This window comes from Budorcas taxicolor, chromosome 3 (assembly GCF_023091745.1).
Source record: "Budorcas taxicolor isolate Tak-1 chromosome 3, Takin1.1, whole genome shotgun sequence".
In the NCBI taxonomy this organism is placed as follows: domain Eukaryota; kingdom Metazoa; phylum Chordata; class Mammalia; order Artiodactyla; family Bovidae; genus Budorcas; species Budorcas taxicolor.
The window spans coordinates 5,958,672-5,986,617 of NC_068912.1; the positions used below are offsets into that span (position 1 = coordinate 5,958,672).

At 37.6% G+C, this 27,946-nt stretch overlaps 1 protein-coding gene across 1 annotated transcript; it reads right to left on the reverse strand.

The window, feature by feature from the left end:
* Positions 1-10,523: 10,523 nt before the first annotated feature.
* On the reverse strand, positions 10,524-10,799 carry LOC128045475 (cytochrome b-c1 complex subunit 6, mitochondrial-like). Its single transcript, XM_052637968.1, has one exon. The coding sequence runs from the start codon at positions 10,797-10,799 to the stop codon at positions 10,524-10,526; it is 276 nt and encodes a 91-aa protein (XP_052493928.1).
* Positions 10,800-27,946: the final 17,147 nt, after the last annotated feature.

The following is a 27,946-nucleotide window of genomic DNA, read 5'->3' on the forward strand; positions in this document are numbered from 1 at the left end:
TTCCATGGACTGTATAGTCCATTGGGTCGCAAAGAGTCGGACAAGACTGAGCAACTTTCACTTCACTTCCTCTATTCTCAGTTTATAATGGAACTTACCCATGCTTCCTAATACTTAGATTTAAAAAAAAAAAAAGAAAAAATCTCTGATTCATTTGGAATTTAGGTTGATAAATAGTGTAAGGTTTGCCAATTTTACCTTTTACTAAATAGCTATCCAGTTGTCTCAGCATTGTTTATTCACCTCCAGTGATTTGATACACTACTTTACTATGTACCAAATTTCTAGGATATATTTCTGGACTTTTTTCATTGTTTCATTGCTCAGTTCACCCATTCATGGGTCGAATTATCTTTAACTTAAGGTCTTTATGGGATATTTTAACATCATGTAAGGCTGACCCTCAGTCGTTGATCATTTTTTGCCTGGTACTCTTGGATACTATTTCTTCCTTTTTTTGCATATTAAATGTAGAATCAACTTGTCTTCTTTCAGAAAGAAAGAAAAAAAAACTGTAGTTATTTTGTTAGGTTCACTTTCACTTATAACTTGGAGAGAAGCATGGAGAAGCATAATCTTTGTGAGGGTGAATAGCCCTATGAAAGAACATTGGATAATTATTTGTTCAAAACTACTTTTGCATTCTTCATGACTTTTTAATATTTATGTATTTATTTGTTGGCTGTTCCAAGCCTGAGGTGCAGCACACTATATATTCATTGCAGCATGTGGGCTCTTAGCTGCAGCATATGGGATCTAGTTCTCTGATCAAAGATCAAACCTGGGCTCCCTGCATTGGGAGCATAGAGGCTTAACCACTGGACCACCAGGGAAGTTTATTTTCTTCATTTAGATTTTAAACATTTCTAATTAATTTGCTCTTATATTGCATCTTTTTTTTTTCTTGTTCTTCTAATTATTTTAATTTGTTATTATTTTTATATATTAAAACTTTTGACTTTTTTATTATGGTAAAACTATCATAAAATTTGTCACCTTAACCCTTTCAAAAATATAGCTCAAAAATGTTAAATATATTTATACTATTGTGAAACTGATCTCTAAAACTTTTTATCTTGAAGAATTGAAATTCTATACTCATTCAAATAATAATATATCTCTGCCTCTTCCCTTAGGCCCTGGCAATCACCATTCTACTTTCTACATTTATGAAGTTATCTACCTTCAATACCCATTAAGTGGAATCATACTGTATTTGTTCTTTTGTGACTGACATTTCATTTTGTAAAATGTCCTTGGAATCTGTCATTGCTGCAGTATGTAATAGTATTTCCTTCCTTTGTAAGACTACATAATATTCTGTTGTAGAGATATCACTTTGCCAACAAAGGTCCATAAAGTCAAAGCTATGGTTTTTCCAGTACCCTTGTATGGATGTGAGAGTCGGACCATAAAGAAGGCTGAGTGACAAAGAATTGATGCTTTCAAAGTGTGGTGCTGGAGAAGATTCTTGAGAGTCCTTTGGACAGAAATGAGATCAAACCAATCAATTCTAAAGAAATTCAACTCTGAATATTCACTGGGGGAACTGATGCTGAAGCTGAAGCTCCAATACTTAGGCCACCTAATGTGAAGAGCCAACTCATTGGATAAGATGGTCATGCTGGGAAAGATTGAGGGCAGGAGGAGAAGGGGACAAGAGGATGAGATAGTTGGACGGCATCACTGACTCAATGGACATGACTTTGAGCAAACTCCAGGAGATAGTGAAGGACAGTGAAACCTGGTGTGCTCCAGTCCATGGGGTCTCAAAGAGTCACACTGAGTGACTAAACAACTGCATTTTATCCATTCATCCATTGACAGACATTTCAGTTACTTCCATGTCTTGATGATTGTGAATAGTTCTGCTATGAGCATGTATGTCTTCAAGATACACAGGATACTTCAAGAAACTGTCTCTTCAAGATAGTTCCTTCAACTATTTTGGATACATACTTAGACACATGATTGTAGATCATATGAAAGTCTAGTTTTTGTTGTTCTTGTTTTGAGCAACTGTCATCCTAATGGAGTGAAGTCATATATCATTGTGATTTTAATTTGCATTTTACTGATGATTGCTAATGCTGAGTATTTTTTCATATGCTTGTTAGCCATTTATATATCATTTTTTGAGAAATATTTATTCAAGTCTTCTGCCCATCTTTTAATAAGACAATTTTATTTTTATTACTGTGTTACATAAGTTCTTTGTATATTCTGGATATTAATCTCTTATCAGATATATCATTTGCAAATATTTTCTCCTAAGTTGCCTTTCACTCTGCTTGAAGAAGGAATTCATAGGGCCTGGATTCCATCTTAGGCCTGTTCATGCTGATCATGTTCAGCCACCTTTCCAATGGACTATGAACTCTGTGTTTAGTGCCTATGAAAACAACAACAGAAGGATAAGACCCCTGCATACAGGGGAACCTTGAAGATCATATCTAGGTTACTCATCGCCTAAGAGAAAACATACACTAATCACCCCATCCTCCAGACAGGCCATAATTTTTTATGTATCAATCAGAGTATAACCTCGGGTTTATAGATTATTGGCTAATTGTTTGACTGTCTGAGCACATGAGCACATAGCATGTGAATGATGGGGTTATTGGGATTGTATTTTCCTTGGTTTATGTAAGTCTCAAGGAATTTGGAGTGGTGGGTTCAGACACATACACATGGGGTATAAAATATTTTCACAAATGTTGGTCAGGGTCCTTGGCTAAGAGGAGACTCTGCCTTGGGCCCGCCAGTGTAATAAACTGCATTTCACTATCTGCATTGTCCTTCTGAGTGAATTTGTTTCCCGGAACGTGTGGCTACAACATGCTGAGTGTGTTCTTTGAAGAACAAAGTTTTTAAGTTTGATGTAGTCCATTTTGATTATTTTTGCTTCGATTGCCTTTACTTTTGGTATCACTTCCAAGAAATCATTGTCAAGCCCAATGTCTTGAAGAGTTTACCTTGTGTTAGCCTAGAAGTTTTAGAATTTTGAGTCCTAGGTTTTGTAATTCATTTTGAGTTAATTTTTGTTCATGGTGTAAAATAAGAGTTTAACTTCATTTTGCATGTGGATATCTAGTTTTTCCAGCACCATTTGTTTGAAGAGACTGCCCTTTTCTGATTGAGTGATCTTAGCACTCTTATGGGGGGGGGGGGGGTGTTTCTGAACTCTCTATTTTAATCTGTTGATCTATATATCAGTCTTTATGACAGTACTAGAACACTTTAGGCTTCTCCAGTGGCTCAGCAGTAAAGAATCTGCCTATAATTCATGGGACATTGCTAGAGACCAGGAGACATGAGTGCTGTCCTTGGGTTGGAGAGATCCCTTGGAGAAGGAAATGGCAACCCACTCCAGTATTCTTGCCTGGGAAATCCCATGGACAGAGGCAGGCTATAGTTCCCGGGGTTACCAAAGAGTCCAACATGACAGCATGTAAACAACACCACGACTTTAACTACTCTAGCTTTATAATATGTTTTGAAATCAGGAAGCATAAGCTTTCCAACATTGTTCTTCTTTGTCAAAATGTTTTGGCTATTTGGAGTCCTTTCAGATTCCATGTGAATTTTAGAAGATTTTGTTGTTGTTGTTGTTTTTCCTGCAAAAAATTCCATTATGATTTTGATTGAGATAACATTAAATATGCAAATCTCTGAGAATTATATTGACATCTTAACAATATTGTCTTCTAATTCATGAACATGATATTTCTTTCCATCTATTTGTGATTTCTTTCATTTATTTAAGCAATGCTTTGTAGTTTTCAGTGCACAAGCCTTTTACCTCCTTGGTTAAGTTTATTTCTAAGTATTTTATTCCTTTTTATACTGTCATAATTCAACTTGATTTTTAAATTTCCTTTCCTGATTGTTTTTAGTATATAGGAATGTAACTGATCTTTGTGTGTTGATTTTGTATTCTGCAACTGTGCTGAATTTATTAATTCCAGAATTTTTTATTTTCCCCTATATATAGAATTGTTAGCATTTTCTACATATAGTTTCATCTGCAAAAAGATAATTTTACATCTTCCTTTTAAGCTTCTATGTCTTTTATTTCTTTTTCTTGACCAATTTCTGTAGCTAGAATTTCCAACACTGTGTAAAGTTAAGCAATGAGAGTAAGCATCCTTTTCTTGATACTGATCTTAGGGAACAACTTTTATCAAGTCTTTTATCAAGTACGATGTTAACTGTAAGTCTTTCATATATGACCTTTATTACGTTGAGGTAGCTCCCTTCTGTTTATAATTGGTTGATTGTTATTATCTGAAGGAGTATTAAATCTTGCTTCAAATGTTTCTTCTGCATCAGCTAAAATGATCACTTGGCTTTTGTCATTCATTCTGTTAATGTAGTGTATCAGGACTATTGCATTTTATGTATTATTTAAATTTTCTACAGCATCATTAATTTTACTGAATTGTATTTTATTTCTATGAAGTGTCATAGGTTTTCAAGATATACGGTAATATCATATCATCTACAAATAAAGATATTTTCAACTCATTCTTTCTAATTTTTGTGATTCTTATTTTGTGCTTATCATAATTTGTGATGTAAAAGCTCCAATTCTATAGTAATTGATACTGAAGCTGACCATCTTTGCCTGGTGCCAGACTTTAGAGAGATGATTTAACTGTTTTCCTTTATAAATGCCATCTTTTGGCTGGGGTATATATCTTTTATTATGCTAAGAAAAATATTTATTATTTTTATATGTTTTTAGTGGGAAAGTGAGTTAAATTTTACAAATGCTTTTCAAGCACTTTTTAATATGAGCATGTGACTTTTCTCTGTAAAGATAATAATAAGGTGAAATGTATTAATGGACTTCCTAATATTAGCATTTCTGATATAAACTGTATTTTTTTCCTGATGTATTATCTTCTTAGTACTGTTGCTCCCTGAGTTAATATTTTGGGCTAATGAATCAATATTTATAAGTGAAATTTATCTATAAACTTGAGAAAAGTAATTTTTTAAATTAAGTTTTGTTATTAATGTTACATTCTTCTTATCAGAAGGATTTGGATGATTTCCTTCTTTTCTCATGCTTTTGTAAAATAAGACATGGACCTTGAAATTTTTTGTAGAATTCCCCTATAAAATCATCTTGACCTGATGTTTTATGAGCTATGGGGAGTGCAAAGTAACTCTTAGGTAGTCTCCATTTTTTTCTATTAAAAAATTGGTATTTTATTTTATTTTTTTAATTGGAATCAGTTTCAGCAAAATATGTTTTCTAGAGAATTATCTACTTTTCCATTATTTAAATCTCTTGTTTCAATGGTTATTTTCCTTTGTCACTTTTTATCTTGTGCATTTATGTTATTTTTTCCCCCAACCTCATCCCATAAACAAGCTTCCCACTTGTTTAGATTAGCAAGTGATAATTTCTTTATTTTTTGTAAATAAATATTGGCTTAGTAATATGGCTAATTTTTCTTTTCTAGTTCATTAATTTTTTTGCTTTTATTCTTATTTCCTCTCTTTTGTTATCTTTATTAGCCAAATCGTTCAAATTATTCAAATAATCAAATCCGGCAATAAGATTTTCATTGTTCATTTTTATTGATATATATATATATATATATATATATATATATATGACTATAAAATTTCTTCTGCTCACTTTAATTGTATAGATTAAAGATACACAAATTCTGATAATGTTTTAAATCTTTTTTTTTTTTTTTTTTGTAATGTCTGGGCATATGACAAATCTTAGATTTGTATTTTTTCATCTAAATTGAGCTTTTAGCAAAGTAAGAAGAGTGGTTTTATTATTACTACTTTGTGTAATTTATTGAATTTTTTGTAACTCAATATGTGGAGAATTGGTGAATTTTCATAAGTATTCAATATGCATTAGGAAGCAAGATTTATTCTCTATCATCAGTGTACAAATAAGAACATCTTATTTATTATGTTGCTTGGGTCCTCTGTATCCTTACTTGTTTCCATTCTTTTTACCTTTTTCAGTCTGAGCATGATGTGCCAGAATCTCCTGGTTTTGTTTGCTTCTGGATCCTTGCATTTCCTGAGGTTTCTGCTTTAGGAAGGTGGCAGATAGTTTCTGTCTTATCTTTTCTGTGAACTGTGGCCTTTGCCTCTAAAAAGTTTTCTTCTTTGTCTTATCTGTTTTTCCTGAATTCTGTCTTATCAGGTACACAGTCACAATCCTGCTTTCATTTTCCTTGCATTTACCTTTGTTCAATTCTTTATTTTTCAGCTTTCTCAACTGTCTTGTTTTAGTTTTAGCTTATGTATACTACAAACAGTTGGTTTTGCTTTGTGAGCCAATTTTAAAATGTTTTCTTTTAATACCTGAGTTAAATGCATTTACATTTGCTGATTATATTTCATTTCAGCTTTATCAATTATTTTATTGTATTCTTCATATAGTTTCACTATAAAGTGACTTTCAACTGTCACTTTATAAAAAAAAAAAAGAGAATCTCTTTTTTCTCTTTCTGTTTTTACCTTGTGTTTTATGTTCTTTTTGTTATTTAGGAAGGCTTGTAACATGACCATACTGTTACTTCATACTAATGTCCAGAGTCTCTTCTTTCGTTAGTTTTGACTACTCTGCTTGTCAGCTTTAAATGATAGTCTCTGAACCCACTCTGTCTCATTCTCCTTTCTGCTCTGCTTTCCCCAGTTATTTTCTCAATTAGTTGTAAATTAAAGTTTGCAGAGTTCTTTGGTTTTATGTTATATTGCTTGCAAGATATGGGTGATTTTATTTTCACCCCTTGTTCATCTGTATCTTTGTTTGTTTTTCAAGGCTGTGTGGAGAGATTCTAATTTAGGCAGCTGCCATTATCCTATGGACCTAGAAGCTTCTCATAGATTTTTATGAGAATTAAATGAGCTAATCTATGTGAAAGTAAAGATAGCTGATTACCCTTTGGTGCAAAGACTTTAGTAATCTGTTTTTGTTTTTTTTTTTGCTTTTAAAGATAACACTTTTTTTTTTCTAACTACTGTCTATTAACCCTTTTATGGGAAGTATTTTTGCACCTTCCACTTCCTAACATGCTTTCTGTTTTGCCATATAGATATTTTCTGATTTGATAGGTAGAAAGGTACAGGAGGTTGAGGGCAGGGTGACATGTCAGTGGGCTTACCTGGAGAGAGTAGGTAGAAATGAACAAGCTGGAAGAGAAAGCACCAAACAGGAGTATAAATTGCTAAAAAAGAAAATAGAAAGGAAATAAATTTTCAGTTCTCTTGCATTCTGCTTAGACTTGCTCCAGGCTATAAACAAGGCTGAATAGTAGGTTGGTTTTAAATGCACTAACTAGCCTAGATTCAAATAAGAACACTAGAAATTCTTTTGAGCAACAGCTATATTTAGTTAACTTATTCTTTCAAAAAGGCATTGCACTTGAACTCTAAGGAATAACAATACATTATATATATATAGTCAGTGTCCTCCCTGAAGGTTTAAAATATATGACAAAATAAGCAATAGTTTAACATTATGTTCACAACAAACCAAGAATTTTGAATTTTTGTTATCTGCATTTTAAGCACAAGAAATAATGAAGATTCAAATTCAGAGAGATTGAGTGAATGTTAGAAAGACATATAATTAAAAAAGAGCAGAGCAGTGATTTGAATCAAATGTTTCTTTGCTCCGATATAATATAATTTAAGAAGATAAAGAAGGGCAAGATGAGCAGCAGTAACAGACATATTTTAAATGCTTACAGGACAAGTTATTTGTGGTTGGAATGGTCTGAGAAGATATTTCAGAAAATATTGGGTTTGTAGATTAGTTCCCCTCCAGTGCAGGGCAGCATTTGTGTTCCTAATTCGTGTGCATCCCACTTGTTCCTAGCCTCTCTTTTGCTCTGTGATTCTACCAGGAACGGTTCTTCTGTCGTAAAAAAAAGAAACAAACTTTTTTTTTTTTTTTTTTTTTTTTTGCACAGAGACCTTCAGGCAGGAACCTCTTTTAAATTAGAGATGGTAATTAATATTATCACTGGGTCCTGAGAGGGGAGCTTGATTGAGACTGCAGGAATAGAGAGTGACAAGATACAGATTGCTTGTTATCTGATCAGGAGGGCTGGTGTTTGAATTCACTTGGAGGAATAAAGATAGTCTATGAACTGATCCTTTGATCCAGATAAACACCAGCAGGGTGTGAAGTGGTCTTGGAATGACCTAAGGCTGAATCTGTTATGAGAATGGGGAGGGTTGCAAATAACAGAACAGCAGGAGATAGAAGTGATTCTAATGGAATTAGATGAGACTACTGACAAGGTCCCATACGGTCCCATCACTTCATGGTAAATAGATGGGGAAACAATGGAAACAATGAAAGACTTTAATATCTTGGGTTCCAAAATCACTGCAGATGGTGACTGCAGCCAGACAAACCCAGACAGCATATTAAAAAGCGGAGACATTACTTTGCTAGCAAAGGTCCGTATAGTCAAAGCTATGGTTTTTCCAGTAGTCACATATGGATGTGAGTTGGGCCATAAAGAAGGCTGAGTGCTGAAGAATTAATGCTTTTGAACTGTGGTGTTGGAGAAAACTTTGAGAGTTCCTTGAACTGCAGGAGGTCAAATCAGTCAGTCCTAAAGGAAATCAGTCCTGAATATTCATTGGAAGTACTGATGCTGAAGCTCCAATATTTTTAGCCACTTGATTCAAAGAACTGACTCATTAGAAAAGACCCTGATGCTGGGAAAGACTGAAGGCAAGAGGAGGAGGGGATGACAGAGCATGACATGGTTGGATGGCGTCACTGACACAATGGACATGAGCTTGAACAAGCTCCAGGAGATGGTGAAAGACAGGGAAGCCTAATGTGCTGCAGTCTATGGGGTCACAAAGAGTCAGACATGTCTGAGCAACTAATAACAATAACATTGACAGGAACCTGGCTCTCTGGAAGTGTTTCTTCAACTCCCTGGAGGTGATATTCCTGTTAAACGTATTATTTAAAATGGAGAATAAGAGAAGAGAACTACAGAATAACAAAGTAAAGTTGGTGACCCCAAAGTTCAATCAAATCTCAAGTAATCTCCATAGCTGTATCCAGGTGTATGGCAATATCCTAAGATATTAGGACAGAAGGACCTCAAAGAAAAATGGCTCCATCATTTTCATTTTATAGATGAAGAAACAGAGTTCTCACTATTCAACCCTTGCTTACTCTCCTAAAAAAAATTAGAACACTTGGCCCAGTGACAGAACTGCAATCTGATTCTAAAGCTATGAAAGGTTTCTTTTAACAAAAAGGGCAGCTTTTTGTGGATAACTCTAAAGTGGAAGGTAGGTGATGGGGAATATCAGAAATTGTCATATTTGAATCTTACCTTCATTATCTATTTGGTACTGTGTGGTTACGGGAGAAATCACTTATCTATCTTGAGCCTCAGTGTTTTCATCCTTAAAGTCTAAATAATAATTCATAGCTTGTAGAAAAAACTAAGCAGATGGAGTGATTTCCTCTACATGAAGAAGGCACAGAAAAAGCAATTTTAAACTGTTCATCAAAGATGGTTGAACCTTGGGGAAGGGGGTAACAGAGTATGGATGGTTCAGGCAGGGAAAACTTAGAGGAAAAAAAAAAATAAAATAAATTTTACATTTATTCGCACGTTTAATTCTGCAGTAAAACTGTCAGGTAAAGTACTCTGGTCTTCACTGTAGACATGAGAAAACTGAAACAGAAAGATTAGGTTATTTGCTCAAAGTCATGTACAGAGCAAAGTCAAAATCTGATCTGCACCCGGGAATGAGAAGTAAACAAAATATTCTTAAATGTGGTAGTAGAAGAGCCAGCTCTGTACATGCATACATTATCAGTTCAGTTCAGACACTCAGTTGTGTCTGACTTTTGTGACACCATGGACTGCAGCATGCTAGGCTTCTCTCTCCTTCACCATCTCCTGGAGCTTGCTCAAACTCACGTCATTGAGTTAGTGATGCCTTTCAATCATCTCATCCACTGTCATCCCTTCTCCTCCTGCTTTCAATCTTTCCCACCATCAGGGTCTTTTCCAATGAATCAGTGCTTTGCGTCGGATAGCCAAAATATTGGAGCTTCAGCTTCAACATCAGTCCTTCCAATGAATATTCAGGGCTGATTTCCTTAGGAGGGACTGGTTGGATCTCCTTGCTGTCCAAGGGACTCTCAAGAGTCTTCTCCAACACCACAGTTCAAAAGCATCAATTCTTCAGCATACAGCTTTCTTTAAGCCCCAACTCTCACATTCATACATGACTACTGGAAAAACCATGGCTTTGACTAGACAGACCTTTGTCAGTAAAGCAATGTCTCTGCTTTTTATTTTATTTTTTGCTGATCTGAACTTTATTCAGATGAAATCATTGATAATTACAGAAATTACTTGCCTAAGCTAAAATCCTTGAGATTCACATGAAGTTAGTTACACAAATAAATGGCATGTTCAAAACCATGAGAAAAATATCCCAATGCTTAAGTGATGAAGGCTTAGGTGAATAAATCTGCACACCTATTTCAAGCTGTTAAACAGTTTGTGGGCCTTACAGTGGTCCCTTGCATGCAAGTCATCAAAGAGCTCCTCTGTGTAGTCCTCCTCTGCCTGTGACCTGGAGGATACATGCTCATCACAGAATTCTAGCCGCTCCCGAGACTTTACACATTTCTTCATCTGCTCACATTGCCCTCTCATTGTTTTCAGGGGATCTGCTAATTCCTCCTCCTCTTCTTCCTCCTCCTTGAGATCTCCAGACCCGGTCAGCATCCTTTGCTCGTCCTCTAGCCCCATGTCCGGCTGCAGTTCTGGTCTGCTTTTTAATATATTATGTAGGTTTGTCATAGCTTTTCTTCCAAGGAGCGAGCATCTTTTAATTTCATGGCTGCAGTCACCATCTGCAGTGATTTTGGAGCCCCAAAAAAGAAAGTTTCTCATGTTTCCATTGTTTCCCCATCTATTTGCCATGAAGTGATGGGACCAGATGACATGATCTTCATTTTTTTTTTTTTTTTTTTTGCATGTTGATTTTAAGCCAGCTTTTTCACTCTCCTCTTTCACTTTCATCAAGAGGCTCTTTAGTTTCTCTTCACTTTCTGCCATAAGGGTGGTGTCATCTGCATATCTGAGGTTATTGACATTTCTCACCACAATCTTGATTCTAGCTTGTGCTGCATCCAATCCAACATTTTGCATGATGGACTCTGCATATAAGTTAAACAAGCAGAGTGACAATATACAGCCTTGATGTACTCCTTTCCCAATTTGGAATCATTCTGTTGTTCAATGTCTGGTTCTAACTGTTGCTTCTTGGTCTGCATATAGATTTCTTAGGAGCAAGTAAGGTGATCTGGTACTCCCATCTCATTAAGAATTTTCCACAGTTGTTTTGATCCACACAGTCAAAAGCTTTAGCATAGTCAATGAAGCAGAAGTAGTTGCTTTTCTGGAATTCTCACGTTTTTATCTATGATCCAATGGATGTCGGCAATTTGATCTCTGTTTCTTCTGTCTTTTCTAAATCTACTTGAACGTCTGAAAGCTCTCAGTTCATGTACTGTTGAAGCCTAGCTTAGAGAATTTTAAGCATTAGTTTGCTAGCATTTGAGATGAGTGTCATTCTGTGGTAGTTTGAACATTCTTTGGCATTGCTTTTCTTTGGGACTGGAATGAAAACTGACCTTTATCAGTCCTGTGGCCACTGCTGAGTTTTCCAAATTTGCTGGCACATTGAGTACAGCACTTTCACAGCATCGTCTTTTAGGATTCAAAATAGTTCAGCTGGAATTTCATCACCTCCAGTAGCTTTGTTCATTGTGATGCTTCCTAAGGCCCATTTGACTTCACAGTCCAGGATGTCTGGCTTTGGTTATCGGGGTCATTAAAATCTTTTTTATAGTTCTGTGTATTCTTGCCACCTCTTCTTAATATCTTTTGCTCCTGTTAGGTCCATACCATTTCTGTCCTTAATTGTGAATTTTTTTGTGTGATATGTTCCCTTGGCATCTCTAATTTTCTTGAAGAGATCTCTAGTCTTTCCCATTCTATTGTTTTCCTCTATTTCTTTGCATTGATCAGTTAAGAAGGGTTTCCAATCTATCCTTGCTAGTTTTTTGAACTTGACATAAAGATGGATATATCTTTCCTTTTCTCTTTTGTCTTTCACTTCTGTTTTTTCAGCTATTTGTAAGGCCTCCTCAGACTACCATTTTGCCTTGTTGCATTTCTTTTTCTTGGGGATGGTTTTGATCAGTGCCTCCTGTACAGTGTTATGAATGTCTGGCCATAGTTCTTCAGGGACTCTGTCTATCAGATTTAATCCCTTGAATCTATTTGTCACCTCCATTGTGTAATTGTAAGGGATTTGATTTAGGTCATACTTGAATATTCTAGTGGTTTTCCCTACTGTCTTCAATTTAAGTCTGAATTTGGCAATAAGGAGTTCATGGTCTGAGCCACAGTTGGCTTCTGGTCTTATTTTTGCTGATGATATAGAGCTTCTCCATCTTTGATTGCAAAGAATATAATCAATCTGATGTTGGTATTGACCATCTGGTGATAGTCGTGTGTAGCGTCATCTCTTATATTGTTGGAGGAGTGTGTTTGCTATGACCAGTGCATTCTCTTGGCAAAACTCTGTTAGCCTTTGCCCTGCTTCATTTTGTACTTGAAGGCCAAACTTGCCTGTTATTCTAGATATCTCTTGACTCCCTACTTATGCATTCCAGTCCCCTATGCTGAAAAAGACATCTTTTTTTGGTGTTAATTCTAAAAGGTCTTGTAGTTCTTGATAGAACTGTTCAACTTCAGCTTTTTCGGCATTACTGGTTGGGGCATAGACTTGGGTTACTGTGATATTGAGTGGTTTGCCCTGGAGATGAGCTAAAATCATCTCTGTTGTTTTGGAGACTGCACTCAAGTACTGCATTTTGCACTCTTTTGTTGACTATGAGGGCTACTCCACTTCTTCTGAGGGATTCTTGCCCACAGTAGTAGATATAATGGTGATCTGAATTAAATTTGTCCATCCCAGTCCATTTTAGTTCACTGATTCCTAAAATGTCGATGTTTACTCTTGTCATCTCCCATTTGACCACTTCCAATTTTCCTGGATTCATGGACCTAACATTCCAGGGTTCTATGAAAGATTGTTTTTTACAGCATCAGACTTTACTTCCATCACCAATCACATCCATAAATGGGCAATGTTTTCACTTTGGCTCTGTCTCTTCATTCTTTCTGGAGCCATATCTCCACTCTTTTCCAGTAGTTTATTGGGCACCTCCTAACCTGGGGAGTTCTTCTTTCAGCATCATATCTGTTTGGCTTTTCATACTGTTCATGGGATTCTCAAGGCAAGAATACTGTAGTGGTTTGCTATTCCTTTCTCCAGTGGACTACGTTTTGTCAGAACTCTCCACCATCACCCGTCCATCTTGGGTGGCTCTACACAGCATGGCTCACAGTTTCATTGAGTTAGACATGACTGTGAGCCATGTGATCAGTTTGGTTAGTTTTCTGTAATTGTGGTTTTCCTTCTGTATTTACATTATGCGTATATATATATATATATATAATGTATATATACAGATATGTAATATATAAACATATACACTATATCTTAGATATATACACAGATATATATATAGTATATATATATTTACTGGCATGTACTTGAGTAAAGATAGTCTGGACGTAGGGAGAGAAGGAGGAACCAGTTAGAAATATAACATAACAGTCCAGGTAACAGATAATGGAGATTAGAACAAATGCAGCAGGGGTAAAAATGATGAGTGACAAAAGAGATATTTAGGAGATAACTTGATATTGCAAAGTGAGAAAGTATGAAACATCAAGGATTACTGTGAGATGAGGAAAGTGGGTAGATGGTGATGATAATATAAACTCAACTGGGTAGGAATGGTTTAAAACGGTTGTTTGCAAGCCTTTAATATGAAAGTGAACAAGTGACTCTACAACTGGGACATATTACCTTTAATCTAGACCCTGAATATCTGCCCATTACCACTTCACTCATTCCTTACGTCTTAATCTCAGGATAATAGAGTGCCAGAGTTGCAAAGATAGACTATTAGATATTTAGAGTCTGGATTGAAGATAATATGCCTTGAATATTATCAAGGACTGTGTTATTTTGTGTATATTTGTGTGCCAACACTTATACAGTAACCTGAGACAGAAGTCAAAACAGGCATGTCAAAATGTTCACCATCAGAATATGCTGATTAAGTATATACTTGCCCCATTGAATGCTATCATTTCCATGTTAACCTCTAGCACGTCTAAAGAACAGAAGCCATTTTATTTTCTTTAGGAAAAAAATACCTGTGTCATAGTCATCAGTGACATATTATGAAGGGACTAAAAATGCTGCTTCTGAAAAAAAAAAAAAAAAAAAAACAATATTGACCTAAAGAAAGGTTTCTTACACTAAATAAAGTATATACACAAAATGGTATGCAGAGTCTACAAAACAACTGACAAGTACTTCTCAAACTGTCAAGGTTATCAAACTAAGAAAAGTCTGAGAAGACTGCCATAATTGAGAGGAGACTAAGTGTAATGTAGTGCTGCAGATGGAGCACTCGGACAGGAAAGGCACTGAGTGACAGAGCAGATGGCTCTTCCCCACTGACTCAGCAGTAAAGAGCCAGCCCGCAGTGCAGGACACCCAGGTTCAACCCCTGGGTCGGGAAGGTCCCCCGGAGAAGGCAATGGTAACCCACTCCAGGATTCTTGCCTGGGAAATCCATGGACAGAGGAGCCTGGTGGTCAACAACCCATGGGGTCTCAAAAAGTCAGACTAAAGACTAAAGGGACTAAAGAAAAACAGTAACAAAGAGCAGACAGAAGTTTATTTCTGTGTAAATTCCTAGGCATCTGAAAGCTTAGGAGTCCTGAATTTTCATACATGTTTCCTTAAAATCACATATTTTTTGAAATCTTTCAGGAAAAAAGACTTACCTGAAGATCCGTTTTAAAATGTGCTAAGTGGCTTCTATTTTCTGTCCTATTTTAATGCATAAGTTGACCCCTCAGTGTTGAGTAGCTCCAGCTCAAGATGCTTGGGAACACGCGTACACCCATGGCGGATTCATGTTGATATACAGCAAAACCAATACAGTATTGTAAAGTAAAATAAAGTAAAAAATAATAATAATTAAAAATAAATTAAAACATTTTTTTAAAAAGGAAAAAAATAAACTAAGCTAGATATCAAAAAAAAAGATGATGATATCTGATATTTATCAACCTTATTATGGTAAGATGTCACTTAGATTTTTTAATTAGTTTGAGCTCTACAGAATTGCCAGTTTTCAACCTGGAAAAGAAAAAGGGACTTCATATGGTTCAATCTAGTGCTTTATGGAATATGCAGCCTTATCTTTCTGTTGTGGAGGCATCTGACTCCATCCAACTCTGCTGCCAACACAAGCTCTTAATAAGCGGGTCTCAATTTGAGCGGTTAACATTGTAAAATATGTGTGAATTGTCTGTTTCCACCCTCTTCACTCACCTCTTCCAATCTGACCTCCCACTTCCAAATTAAGTGAACTAACTCTGGCAATACCCCAAGACCAGAGCAAACTCGGTGATGCTTTTAACTCAAGAACCCAAGCAAAGTCCTGGTAGATTTTGTGGAAAGGTTTTTGAAAGTTAGGAAAATTTCCATCCTCATTTAACCCATTACGATTTAGATTTGGGGGCGGGGGGACCAGGTCCCATGACTTGGTGGGCTTGGTGTAACATTTCCTGAGTTGAGGGAGCTGAGAATCTCAGTAGCGGGAGTATGAGGAAACATTGGAACTGAGGGTCTGGAAAAAGTATTCGGTTTGTTAAAAAGGCTCCCGCGCCCCTCAGTTGACCTGCATTGCAGAGTCTTTGGTAATAAGGCAATATTTTATCCTAGCTTCCTCCCTCTCCCCTTCCCCCTCCTTCCAACTCCTGATCCCCCCTCCCCATCTCCCCCCTCTCCCCTCCCTTCCCGCCCCGAGTAGCAGCCGCAGAGCATGGGGTGAAAAGTCGCTGGAAGGACAAGTTGACAGATAGCATTTGGGTTACCGGGTCACTGAAAGGCGTCGTGATCCGGGCTCAGACGGAGCGATTTCCTCGCTGATTTTAATCTTTCGTCTGTTCACACGTCATGCCACCTGGACATAATGCAGAGAAATCTGGAGATTTAACAAACCCTTCCGCTTGCCCCCAAAGCTCCCTTGGAACAAAAAGAGAGAGAGTTAACTCTTTTCCTGCCTTTTCCATCAACAGTAGAAAACCTACGAGTGGGACAGACCTCTCTAGCAATTAATAAGCTCAAGGTTTTGTCTGAGCAAAGAGGGCTTCCTCTTTATGAAGACTGTAAATAATATAACAAGCTGTCCCTTTTACTGCTTTAGACACACGTAAGTGGCAGCTTTATCCTTTTTTTGCTGACCCTCTGTCCAGGTTTTGATTTACTTTCAAATCTCTTGTCTTAGATTCTTAGAAAATATTTATTTTTGGGGTAAGGGGTGGGGTGCAGTCAGTGGGAGAAAGGACGGAAAGAGAGATATCCGAGAAGAGGAATATTAATAACTTTCTTGTGACTGTGGCCAGACAGTCTGCTTTTCTTATTTCCCCATAAGGTTCGGAGCTATTTCTGACCAAGGGTGTTAAAGCTGAGAATTAATGGATTTTAGCAAAGTAGATGCTGTCATTCCAGAGAAATGTTTCTGCTTAACTTGTTAGAGATGTCTCAGGTCGTGCTTTGTAGAGCTGGGGAGTAGGGAGAGTAAAGGCAGCCAAGATCCTGGCAGGAAGCTGCCCCTTCAGGTTTCTTCCCTCTGGACAGACAGTGGCTGGAGAGAGAAAGACTCTAGCTCTCTGTTTTCTCACAGAATGTGCTTCATACTTCTATGAAAGCACTTATCAGGTTTTATCACACTTATCTGTTCAAATGTCAGCACCAGATTAGAAGCTCCACAGGATCCGTGACTGTATCCTTCACATCTAAGTGCCTGAAATATATAGGTGTGCTTTAAATATTTGGCTGTTTATCAAACATGGTCTGAGCGCTTACTATTGCTGGGTACAGAGCTAGCCAATGTGGATATAATGAAGAATAAGCTGCTGCTGCTAAGTCGCTTCAGTCATGTCCGACTCTGTGCAACCCCATAGACGGCAGCCCGCCAGGCTCCCCCACCCCTGGGATTCTCCAGGCAAGAACACTGGAGTGGGTTGCCATTTCCTTCTCCAATGCATGAAAGTGAAAAGTGAAAGTTAAGTTGCTCAGTCATGTCTGACCCTCAGCAACCTCATGGACCGCAGCTTTCCAGGCTCCTCCATCCATGGGATTTTCCAGGCAAGAGTACTGGAGTGGGATGCCTTTGCCTTCTCCAGAAGAATAAACTAGAGTCCCTTTTCTCAAATGTGTAATGTTCTATTGCAAATGTTACCATTATATATCTGTTTCCCCCACCAGATTATGAGCAACTTGAGAAAAGGGAAGAATAAGCTAGAGTCCCTTCTCAAGTTGCTCATAATTTGGTGGGGGAAACAGATATATAATGGTAACATTTGCAATAGAATATTATACATTTTGTCCTGGTTGGGACTGGGGGAAATAGTTAAGGAGGATTCCATTCTACTGGGGAAGGGAAAATCAAGAAAAATATCAAGTGAAACGATGGTAGGATTACAAACCAGGAGTCACACAGGCCAGTTAAGACACTATCTCAACAGCCTTCTGGAGAAATACCAGGGTATAAGGACATTATCAGTGTGGCAGAGAGGAGATAGCATTAAAAGATAAGAAGGTAATGATTCCAAAAAACTCAGATGAAATGGCTGGAAGAAAAGGAGATGACCCCTAGGCTTCTGGCACTAGTTACTGGGTCATTAAGTGCATGGTTTATCAATATAGGGCAAAGAAAATAATGAAGAACATGATACCCTTCACCTAAGGGGTCATAATACTGTGGTATTGTTTACTAATCCCAATAATCAATTTCACTGCATTTGTTTCCTCAGATTAGCCCAGTTTCCTTGACTTCCAGTAGACACAGCTTGCTTTACTGCCATGAAACCTGGAACAACACCATTTACTTGTGCCAAAGTAAGTGGAACATCATAGGCAGGGAATTTGGAAACCTGGATTGACTTTCAGCTCTGAAACTCTCTGAGTCCCTGCTTAGTTACTCTTATACTGGAGAAAAAAAGCTACTCCCCTGCCTGCTTTATTAGTTGCTTGTGATGGTTGAATGAGATTTTGCATCTAAAAGCTACACACACATAAGTAGCAAGATAGGACAGATCCACAAATCTTTCTAACACAAGAATTTGAAGGGGTTCTTGGTTTGATCCCTGGTCAGGAAGATCCCCTGGAAGAAGTCATGGCAACTCACTCCAGTATTCTTACCTGGAGAATCCCATGGACACAGGAGCCTGGAGAGCTACAGTCCATAGGGTCACAAAGAGTCAGACATGACTGAAGTGACAGCGTGCACACACACACACACACACACACTCACTTTTTAACCAGACTTGTGGTCATTCACTGGCAGAGAGCTGATGAAAATGAAAATTACACACTGCCTTGGAGTCAGAAAGCCTCACTCATGAGGATGAAACTTCTCTGAAGAGGATATTTGCCAAGTGGCTTTTGCTCAAAGGAGAATACTTTGTCAAATCTGCCCAGCATGGGCTCCAGACTGCTGAGCTTTTAGGAGGCCCATTTATCAGGAAAAGAAAAAAAAAAAACAAACAAACAAAAAAAACCAACTTTAATCAGTTCCTCAGTCTAGTGACCCTAACTTGTGCAGGTGGTAGGTCTAAATCTTGGCCAGATTCCAGTTTGGATAATTCCATTAAGTTTCTCATCATTCTAGCTTCAACTTCATCAGGAATACTCTCCTTTCCTTCCTGTCTTGGAAATTGCCACTGGTAGGAAAGTATGTGAGAAAGAAGAGTCAAAAAGTTGGCTTAAAACTCAACATTCAGAAAACTAAGATCATGGCATCTGGTCCCATCACTTCAAGGCAAACAGAGGGGGAAACAATGGAAATAGTGTCAGACTTTATTTTGGGGGGCTCCGAAATCACTGCAGATGGTGACTGCAGCCATGAAATTAAAAGACCTTTGCTCCTCAGAAAAAAAGCTATGACCAACCTAGACAGCATATTAAAAAGTAGAGACATTACTTTTCTGACAAAGTCTGTCTAGTCAAAGCTATGATTTTTCCAGTAGTCATGTATGGATGTCAGAGTTGGACTATAAAGAAAGCTGCATGCTGAAGAATTGATGCTTTTGAACTGTGGTATTGGAGAAGACTCTTGAGAATCCCTTGGAGCACAAGGAGATCCAACCAGTCCATCCTAAAGGAAATCAGTCCTGAATATTCATTGGAAGGAGTGATACTGAAGCTGAAACTCCAATACTTGGGCCACCTGATGCAAAGAACTGACTCATTGGGAAAGACCCTCATGTTGGGAAAGATTGAAGGCAGGAGGAGAAGGAGATGACAGAGGATGAGATGGTTGGATGGCATCACCGACTAGGTGGGCAAGAGTTTGAGCAAGCTCTGGGAGTTGGTGACAGACAGGGAAGCCTGCTATGCTGCAGTCTACGGGGTCTCAAAGAGTCAGACACAAATGAGCGACTGAACTGAACTGAAGAGAGTATGTCTATATTTTGCATGTTCAGAGTATATTTTCTCTGCTCTATAATGAGGACATTATTCTTGTGAGACCAACTTCCAGGTAGTTTATTCTTAGAATCTAGCCCTGAGAGCTTTTCTCACCAGCCAGGTAAATTAGAGAAGGATAGACTATAATAGCAATGTGGAAAGCCTCGGACACTGATTGATAGTAGCTAGGTAGATAACATAGATATGTGAAGTGGTCACTGGGGACTAAAATAAGTGAGAGAGTGATGAGGACTGGATAGTATATTCCACATTTAAGCTCATCCACATTTTAAAATATTTTTGTTTATGTTTTTTTGGCCATGTGTGCAGCTTGTGAAAATCTTAGTTCCCCAACCAGAGACTGAACCAATGTAACAGCAGTGAAAGAAGATTGATATACATTTAATTAGCCCCCATTAGAGTCATTTTCAAAAAACTAATAGCACAAATAGTTGTTTCAGGGGCATCGGGTTTAGACAGATATGGGATTAAAAACTTGCTCTATCATTTAAAAATCTTTGAGACATTAGATAATCACTAAGGCTTAGTTTCCCAATCTTTAAAATGGAAGAATATTAACTACTCCATCAGCATAAGATTCAGTTCAGTTCAGTTCGGTCATTCAGTCATGTCTGAATCTTTGCAACTCCATGGACTGCAGGATGCCAGGCTTCCCTGTCCATCATGAACTCCTGGAGCTTGCTCAAACCCATGGCCATTGAGTTGGTGATGCCATTCAATCATCTCATCCTCTGTCATTCCCTTCTCCTCCTGCCTTCAATCCTTCCCAGCATCAGGGTCTTTTCCAATGAGTCAGCTCAAAGTATTGGAGCTTCAGCTTCAGCATCAGTCCTTTCAATAAAGATTCAGGACTGATTTCTTTTAGGATTGACGGGTTTGATCTCCTTACCATCCATGGGACTCTCAGGAGCCTTCTCCAACACCATAGTTCAAAGCATCAGTTTCTCAGTGTTCAGTTTTCTTTACAGTCCAACTCTCACATCCACACATGACTACTGGCAAAACCATAGCTTTGAATAGACAGATCTTTGTTGGCAAAGTAATAACTTTGCTTTTTAACATGCGTTCTAGGTTTTCTTCCAAGGAGCAAGTGTCATAGCTTTTTACCCAAGGAGCAAACATCTTTTAATTTCATGACTGCAGTCGCTGTCTGCAGTGATCTTGTAGCCCAAGAAAATAAAGTCTTTCACTGTTTTCATTGTTTCCCCATCTATTTGCCGTGAAGTGATGGGACCAGATGTCATCATCTTTTCTTTTTGAATGTTGAATTTTAAGCCAGATTTTTCACTCTCCTTTTTCACGTTTATCAAGAAGCTCTTTAGTTTCTCTTTGCTTTCTGCCACAAGGGTCATGTCATCTGCATATCTGAAGTTATTGACATTTATCCCAGCAATCTTGGTTCCAGCTTGTGCTTTATCCACTCTAGCATTTCGCATGATGTACTCCACATATAAGTTAAATAAACAAGGTGACAGTATACAGCCTTGATGTACTTCTTTTCCAATTTGGAGTTCCATGTCCAGTTCTGACCTTTACTACTTGACATGCATAGAGATTAAATGAAAGTGAAAGTGAAGTCACTCAGTCGTGTTAGGAATGTTAGGTCCATGAATCAAGGCAAATTGGAAGTGGTCAAATAGGAAATGGCAAGAGTGAATGTCGACATTCTAGGAGTCAGCAAACTAAGATGTACTGGAACGGGTAAATTTAACTCAGATGACCATTATATCTACTATTGTGGGCAGGAATCCCTTAGAAGAAATGGAGTAGCCATTATACTCAATGAAAGAGTCCAAAATGTAGTACTTAGATGCAATCTCAAAAACAACAGAATGATCTCTGTTCATTTTCAAGGCAATTCATTCAATATCACAGTAATCCAAGTCTATTCCCCAACCAGTAACGCTGAATAAATTGAAGTCAAATGGGTCTATAAAGACCTACAAGACCTTTTAGAACTAACACCCAAAAAAGATGTCCTTTTCATTATAGGGGACTGGAATGAAAAAGTAGGAAATCAAGAAACACCTGGAGTAACAGCAAAATTTTGCCTTGGAATGTGGAATGAAGCAGGGCAAAGACTAATAGAGTTTTTCCAGGAGAACACACTGGTCATAGCAAACATCCTCTTCCAACAACACTAGAGAAGGCTCTACACATGCACATCACCAGATGGTCAACACCGAAATCAGATTGCTTATATTCTTTGCAGCCAAAGATGGAGAAGCTCTATACAGTCAGCAAAAACAAGACTGGGAGCTGACTGTAGCTCAGATCAAGAACTCCTTATTGCCAAATTCAGACTTAAATTGAAGAAAGTAGGGAAAACCACTAGACCATTCATGTATGACCCAAATCAAATCCCTTATGACTATACAGTGGAAGTGAGAAATAGATTTAAGAGACTATATCTGATGGACAGAGTGCCTGATGAACTATGGAATGAGGTTCATGACATTGTACAGGAGATAGGGATCAAGACCATCCCCAAGAATAAGAAATGCAAAAAGCAAAATGGCTGTCTGGGGAGGCCTTACAAATAGCTGTGAAAGAAAGGGAAGCAAAAAGCAAAGTTGCCAACATCCACTGGATCATCAAAAAAGCAAGAGAGTTACAGAAAAACATCTGTTTCTGATTTATTGACTATGCCAAAGCCCTTGACTGTGTGGATCACAATAAACTGTGGAAAATTCTTCAAGTGATGGGAATACCAGACCACCTGATCTGCCTCTTGAGAGACCTGTAGGCAGGTCAGGAAGCACCAGTTAAATCTGGACATGGAAAAACAGACTGGTTCCAAATACAAAAGGAGTACATCAAGGCTATATATTATCAACCTGCTTGTTTAACTTATATGCAGAGTACATCATAAGAAATGCTGGGCTGGAAGGGACAAAAGCTGGAATCAAGATTGCCAGGAGAAATATCAATAACCTCAGATATGCAGATGACACCGCCCTTATGGCAGAAAGTGAAGAGGAACTAAAAAGCCTCTTGATGAAAGTGAAAGAGGAGAGTGAAAAAGTTGGCTTAAAGCACAGCATTCAGAAAACTAAAATCATACATCTGATCCCATCACTTCACAGCAAATAGATGGGGAAACAGTGGAAACAGTGGCTGACTTTATTTTTTGGTCCGCAAAATCACTGCGGATGGTGACTGCAGCCATGAAATTAAAAGACACTTACTCGGAAGGAAAGCTATGACCAAACTAGACAGCATATTAAAAAGCAGAGACATTACTTTGTCAACAAAGATCTGTCTAGTCAAGGCTATGGCTTTTCCAGTAGTCATGTATCTTTGTGAGAACTGGACTATAAAAAAGCTGAGTGCAGAAGCATTGTTCCTTTTGGACTGTGGTGTTGGAGAAGACTCTTGAGAATCCCTTGTACTGCAAGGTGATGCAACCAGTCCATCCTAAAAGAGATCAGTCCTGGGTGTTCATTGGAAGGACTGATGGTGATGCTGAAACTCCAATACTTTGGCCACCTGATGAGAAGAGCTGACTCATGAAAAAGACCCTGATGCTGGGAGGGACTGGGGGCAGGAAGAGAAAGGGATAACAGAGAATGAGATGGTTGGATGGCATCACCGACTCAATGGACATGAATTTGGGTAAATTCCAGGAATTGGTGGTGGACAGGGAGGCCTGGTGTGCCATGGTTCATGGGGTCGCACAAGGAGTTAGACACAATTGAGCGACTGAACTGATTGACTGAATCCAAGTCTCCCACCCTATATCCAACCATCAAATTCAATATTTCTGAATCTCACCATTGTTGACATTTTACGCCAAATAATTATCTGTTGGGCAGAGAAGAGCGGGTTCCTGTGTGTTGCAGAATGTTTGGGTGCATCCCTCATCTGTCCACCATATTCCAATGGCAATATCCTTTCCATTGCGTCCAGTTGTGACAAGAAAAAACATCTCCAGTCATTGCCAAATGTCCCCTGGGGTACAAAAAAAATTTGTATCCAGGGAAGAAGCACTGGTTTAAAACACGCAGGTCCAGTGGATTCTACAGCCTTGCTTGAATAAAATGCCACCCTGGGCATGATGCCCTCTGACCACTGCCCATCAAAGTAGCTTACAGATAACCATATTTGCCCATGATATAAATTCCAATTCATACAATTAAAGGAGACATTGTTTACTTGTGTATTAGCATATCCAGCTGCTTGTTTGCCTTTGCTTGATATTTCAGTCCAAGTAGAGGGATTTGGCATAAATAATATCTAGTCACTGAAGGCTGAAAGATACTGTAAATATCCAAGTCCTAAACTACTGTGTTGTTTTCAAGTATAATCCATAAAAAACACTCTTAGCTTTGGGGAGCGGGGGTGGAAAAAAACAACTCCGTTGCCATTACTTAAATAGGCCCATTAAAAATGAGCTGTGAGTGAAATATGGCTTTATTAAACAGATGACATTACATCAGGGATGATGAATCATAAAGTTTCTTTTCAGTATTACAATGGTATACGACCTTTTAAACTTTAATCATTCACCTCATATTCTGAACTACTGTCAGGTGTGCAGGCTTCTTTCTGATTTCATTAAACATGAGGCAGCTGAAGAAATGTTGGCAACAATTCTCAACAGGCTTTACCAGCATGGCTTAGGGACACACAGCCAGAATTGGGGCAGCCTCGGGTCTGTCTGGAAAGAGAAATGTGGCCTCACTCTGACTGCCAAAGTTCAGGAATGACAGGGAAGGAACTCTCATCCCTTATACATTGTTGTATTCCCAGGAGCGAGCAAAAGGTCTGGCCCAAAGTAAGGTGTCTATCAATGTTCATTGAACAAACCTCAACAACCAAGATATTGGAATAGCATGTTACATTTGGATAGGACTTTCAGTTTGCAAAGAGCATGGTTCAGTCTTTACAGGGACCTGGTGAAGAAGGCCAAGGTCACAGTGGTAGTCAATGGTAGAGCTAGATGATGAGTTTGTGTTCTTTTCACAACTTTCCACAGTGGATAAAAGACAATACTGTGCTGTTGCTAAGAGCACCAACTTGGCTTCCAACCCAGCACTTCTATTCAATAACTGCGGGTCCTTTCACAAGGCACTTAAACTCTCCAAGGCCCATGGTCCTCAAAGGTCAGTGGTGAGGACTATTTGAGATGATACACATAAAAAGCCTGGCATGATGAATGGCACATGGTGAACATCCAATAAATGTTATTTATAATTATTAACAGTTTCAAAACTACCCTGGGGAAAATAGAAAACTGGTATTACAGAATCCTTAAAGGAAAAGCAGCATTTGAAATCAAGGAACTTAGTGGACTATCACCCATAAAAATTGATTGAAGCTTCAATTAATCTCTACATAACTTTCTTTTTGACTTCTTCTAGAAGAGAGTTTTTAGGAAGCAAAGTAAAGGACAGTTTGTCACTTGCTCTCAACAACTCCCTCCTGCAACCTGGTACCAAATGTATCCTTGGACCTTTTTTGAGAAGTCCTGTATCATGGTGTGATTATGTCAATGATAATCTAACTGGTAGGTAAGTGTTGTTTTTTTATTTTATTTTTGTGGTTCTTCTATCTCTGGTCTTCTCATCAATATTTTTAATGGCACAGGGAACATAGAAAGAGGATCAAGAAGAATTTTAGTAAATTTCTTATGACAGATATGAATCAGATTAATTTTTTTAAATATGAAAATTTGAAATAAATCCATAATCTTTTAGTTGTGGCCACGTAAGAAAACTATCATACTTTTTTGTAAAATATCCACAGATCTCTCTTCAGAGACAATATGAAGTTTGAGGTCAGTCATCATTTTGTCCTAAGATAGTATATTTCTCTTGATGCTAAATATAAAATTAAGAATTCATGTATTATTTAGTATACTTTTGGGTATAAATCCCAGAAACACCAAGTAAAGTAACATAAATAATAAACACCACAAGGTCAGGTAATATGTTGGTATTCGGGTTTATTAAGTTTTAGTGGTACACTGATTATCAACAAAAACATAGAAATAGACTTACCAACTTAGAAAATAAACTTATGATTACCAAAAGGGAAAAGTCAGGCAGTACATTATAGATTGAGATTAACATATACACATTATTAAACATAAAATAAACTGTAAGGATTTACTGTATAGCACAGGTAAATATACTCAATATTTTTAATAACCTATAAGTGAAAAGAATATGAATAAGAATAGTTGTATAAGTATGTATAGCAGAATTACTTTGCTGTACACCTGAAACTAACACATTGTAAATCAACTATACTTCAATATTTTTTTAATTTAAAAAAAAGTTTCTTTTCATCTGTCATTAGGCATTGTTAGTGTGCTTCCTTGATCTTTTCTATGTCTCACTCCCTGCAAGATCTCAATAGCTATGATGTCTCCCCCCACAAAGTTAATGTCCAGAGGTAGAAAAAAAAAGAGAACTATTTTCTCACAGAAGTCTCCTTTGTTGATTGCAAAGAAACCTTTCCCATAATTTTTGCCCACTTATATTTTTCCCTATTTCATAACCCTCAAATTAATTATTGCCACAGAGAGAATACAACTAAGAATAATTAAGATTCACCCCACTGAACTGGATGAATTCTGCATTTTTGTGCACATGGTTATTTAATGCCTGAAGGAAAACTGAAGTTCTATTGGTAAGGAAAACACTGACAAATAATGGTAATGGGCTAGGGGAACAATGGTCGTCATTCATTAAACATACCACAAGTAAGTGATGTCCATGTGTAGATCGTCTCTTGTGTTGTTGGACAAGGATGTTTCCTATGACCAGCGCATTCTCTTGGCAAAATTCTCTTAGACTTTGCCTCACTTCATTTTGTACCCCAAGGCCAAACTTGCCTGTTACTCCAGGTATCTCTTGACTTCCCACTTTTGCACTCCAATCCCCTATGATGAAAAGGACAACTCTTCTTGGTGTTAGATCTAGAAAGCCTTCATAGAACTGTTCATCTTCTTTGGCATTAGTGGTTGGGGCATAAACTTGGATTACAGTATATTTCATGGTTGTCTTGGAAACGAACCAAGATCATTCTGTCATTTTTGAGACTGCACTCAAGTACTGCATTTCAGATTCTTTTTTTTTTTTTTAATTTAAATGTATTTATTTTAATTGGAAGCTAATTACTTTACAATATTGTATTGGTTAACAGGTGCATTTCAGATTCTTTTGTTGACTATGAGGGCTACTTCATTTCTTCTAAGGAATTCTTCCCCACAGTAGTAGATATAATGGCCCTCTGAATTAAATTCACCCATTCCCATCCATTTTAGTTCACTGATTCCTAAGATGTCAATATTCAATCTTGTCATCTCCTGCCTGACCATGTCCAATTTACCTTGATTCATGGATGTAACATTCCAGGTTTCCTATACATTATTATTCTTTATATCATTGGACTTTACTTTTACCACCAGACACATCCAAAACTGAGCATCATTTTCACTTTGGCCCAGCCTCTTCATTCTTTCTGGAGCTATATCTTTGCTCTTCTTCAACAGCATATTAGAGACCTTATTGACCTGGGGGTGGGCTCATCTTCCACTGTCATATCTTTTTGCCTTTTCATACTGTTCTTGAAGTTCTTGAAGGAAAAATACTGGCGTGGTTTGCTATTCCTTTCTGCAGTGGACAAATTTTGTCATGGTCATAGCAAACACCCTCTTCCAACAACATAAGAGAGGATTCTACACATGGACATCACCAGATGGTCAATACCAAAATCAGGTTGATTATATTCTTTGCACTTTAAATGGAGAAGCTCTATACAACCAGAAAAAATAAGACCTGGAGATAACTGTGGCTCAGATAATGAGCTCCTTATTGCAAAATTCTGGTTTAATTGAAGTAGGGAAAAAAAAAAACAAAACTAGGCCATTCAGGTATGACCGAAATCAAATGCTTAATGATTATGCAGTGGAGGTGACAAAGAGATTCAAAGGATAAGATCTGATAGATAAGAGTGCCTGTAGAAGTATGGATGGAGGTTCATAACATTATATAGGAGGCAGTGACCAAAACTGTCCTAAAGAAAAAGAAATACAAGAAGCCGAAGTGGTTGTCTGAGGAGGCTTTACAAATAGCTGAGAAAAGAAAAAAAAAAAAAAAAAAATAAGGCAAGGGAGAAAGGGAAAGATATACCAAACTGAATGCAGAGTTCCAGAGAATAGCAAAGAGATAAGGTCTTCTAAAGTGAACAATGCAAATAAATAGAGGAAAACAATAAAATAGGAAAAACT

Excerpts from the sequence above, each read along its gene's own strand:
- LOC128045475 (XM_052637968.1), bottom strand. The coding sequence starts at position 10,799 with ATGGGGCTAGAGGACGAGCAAAGGATGCTGACCGGGTCTGGAGATCTC.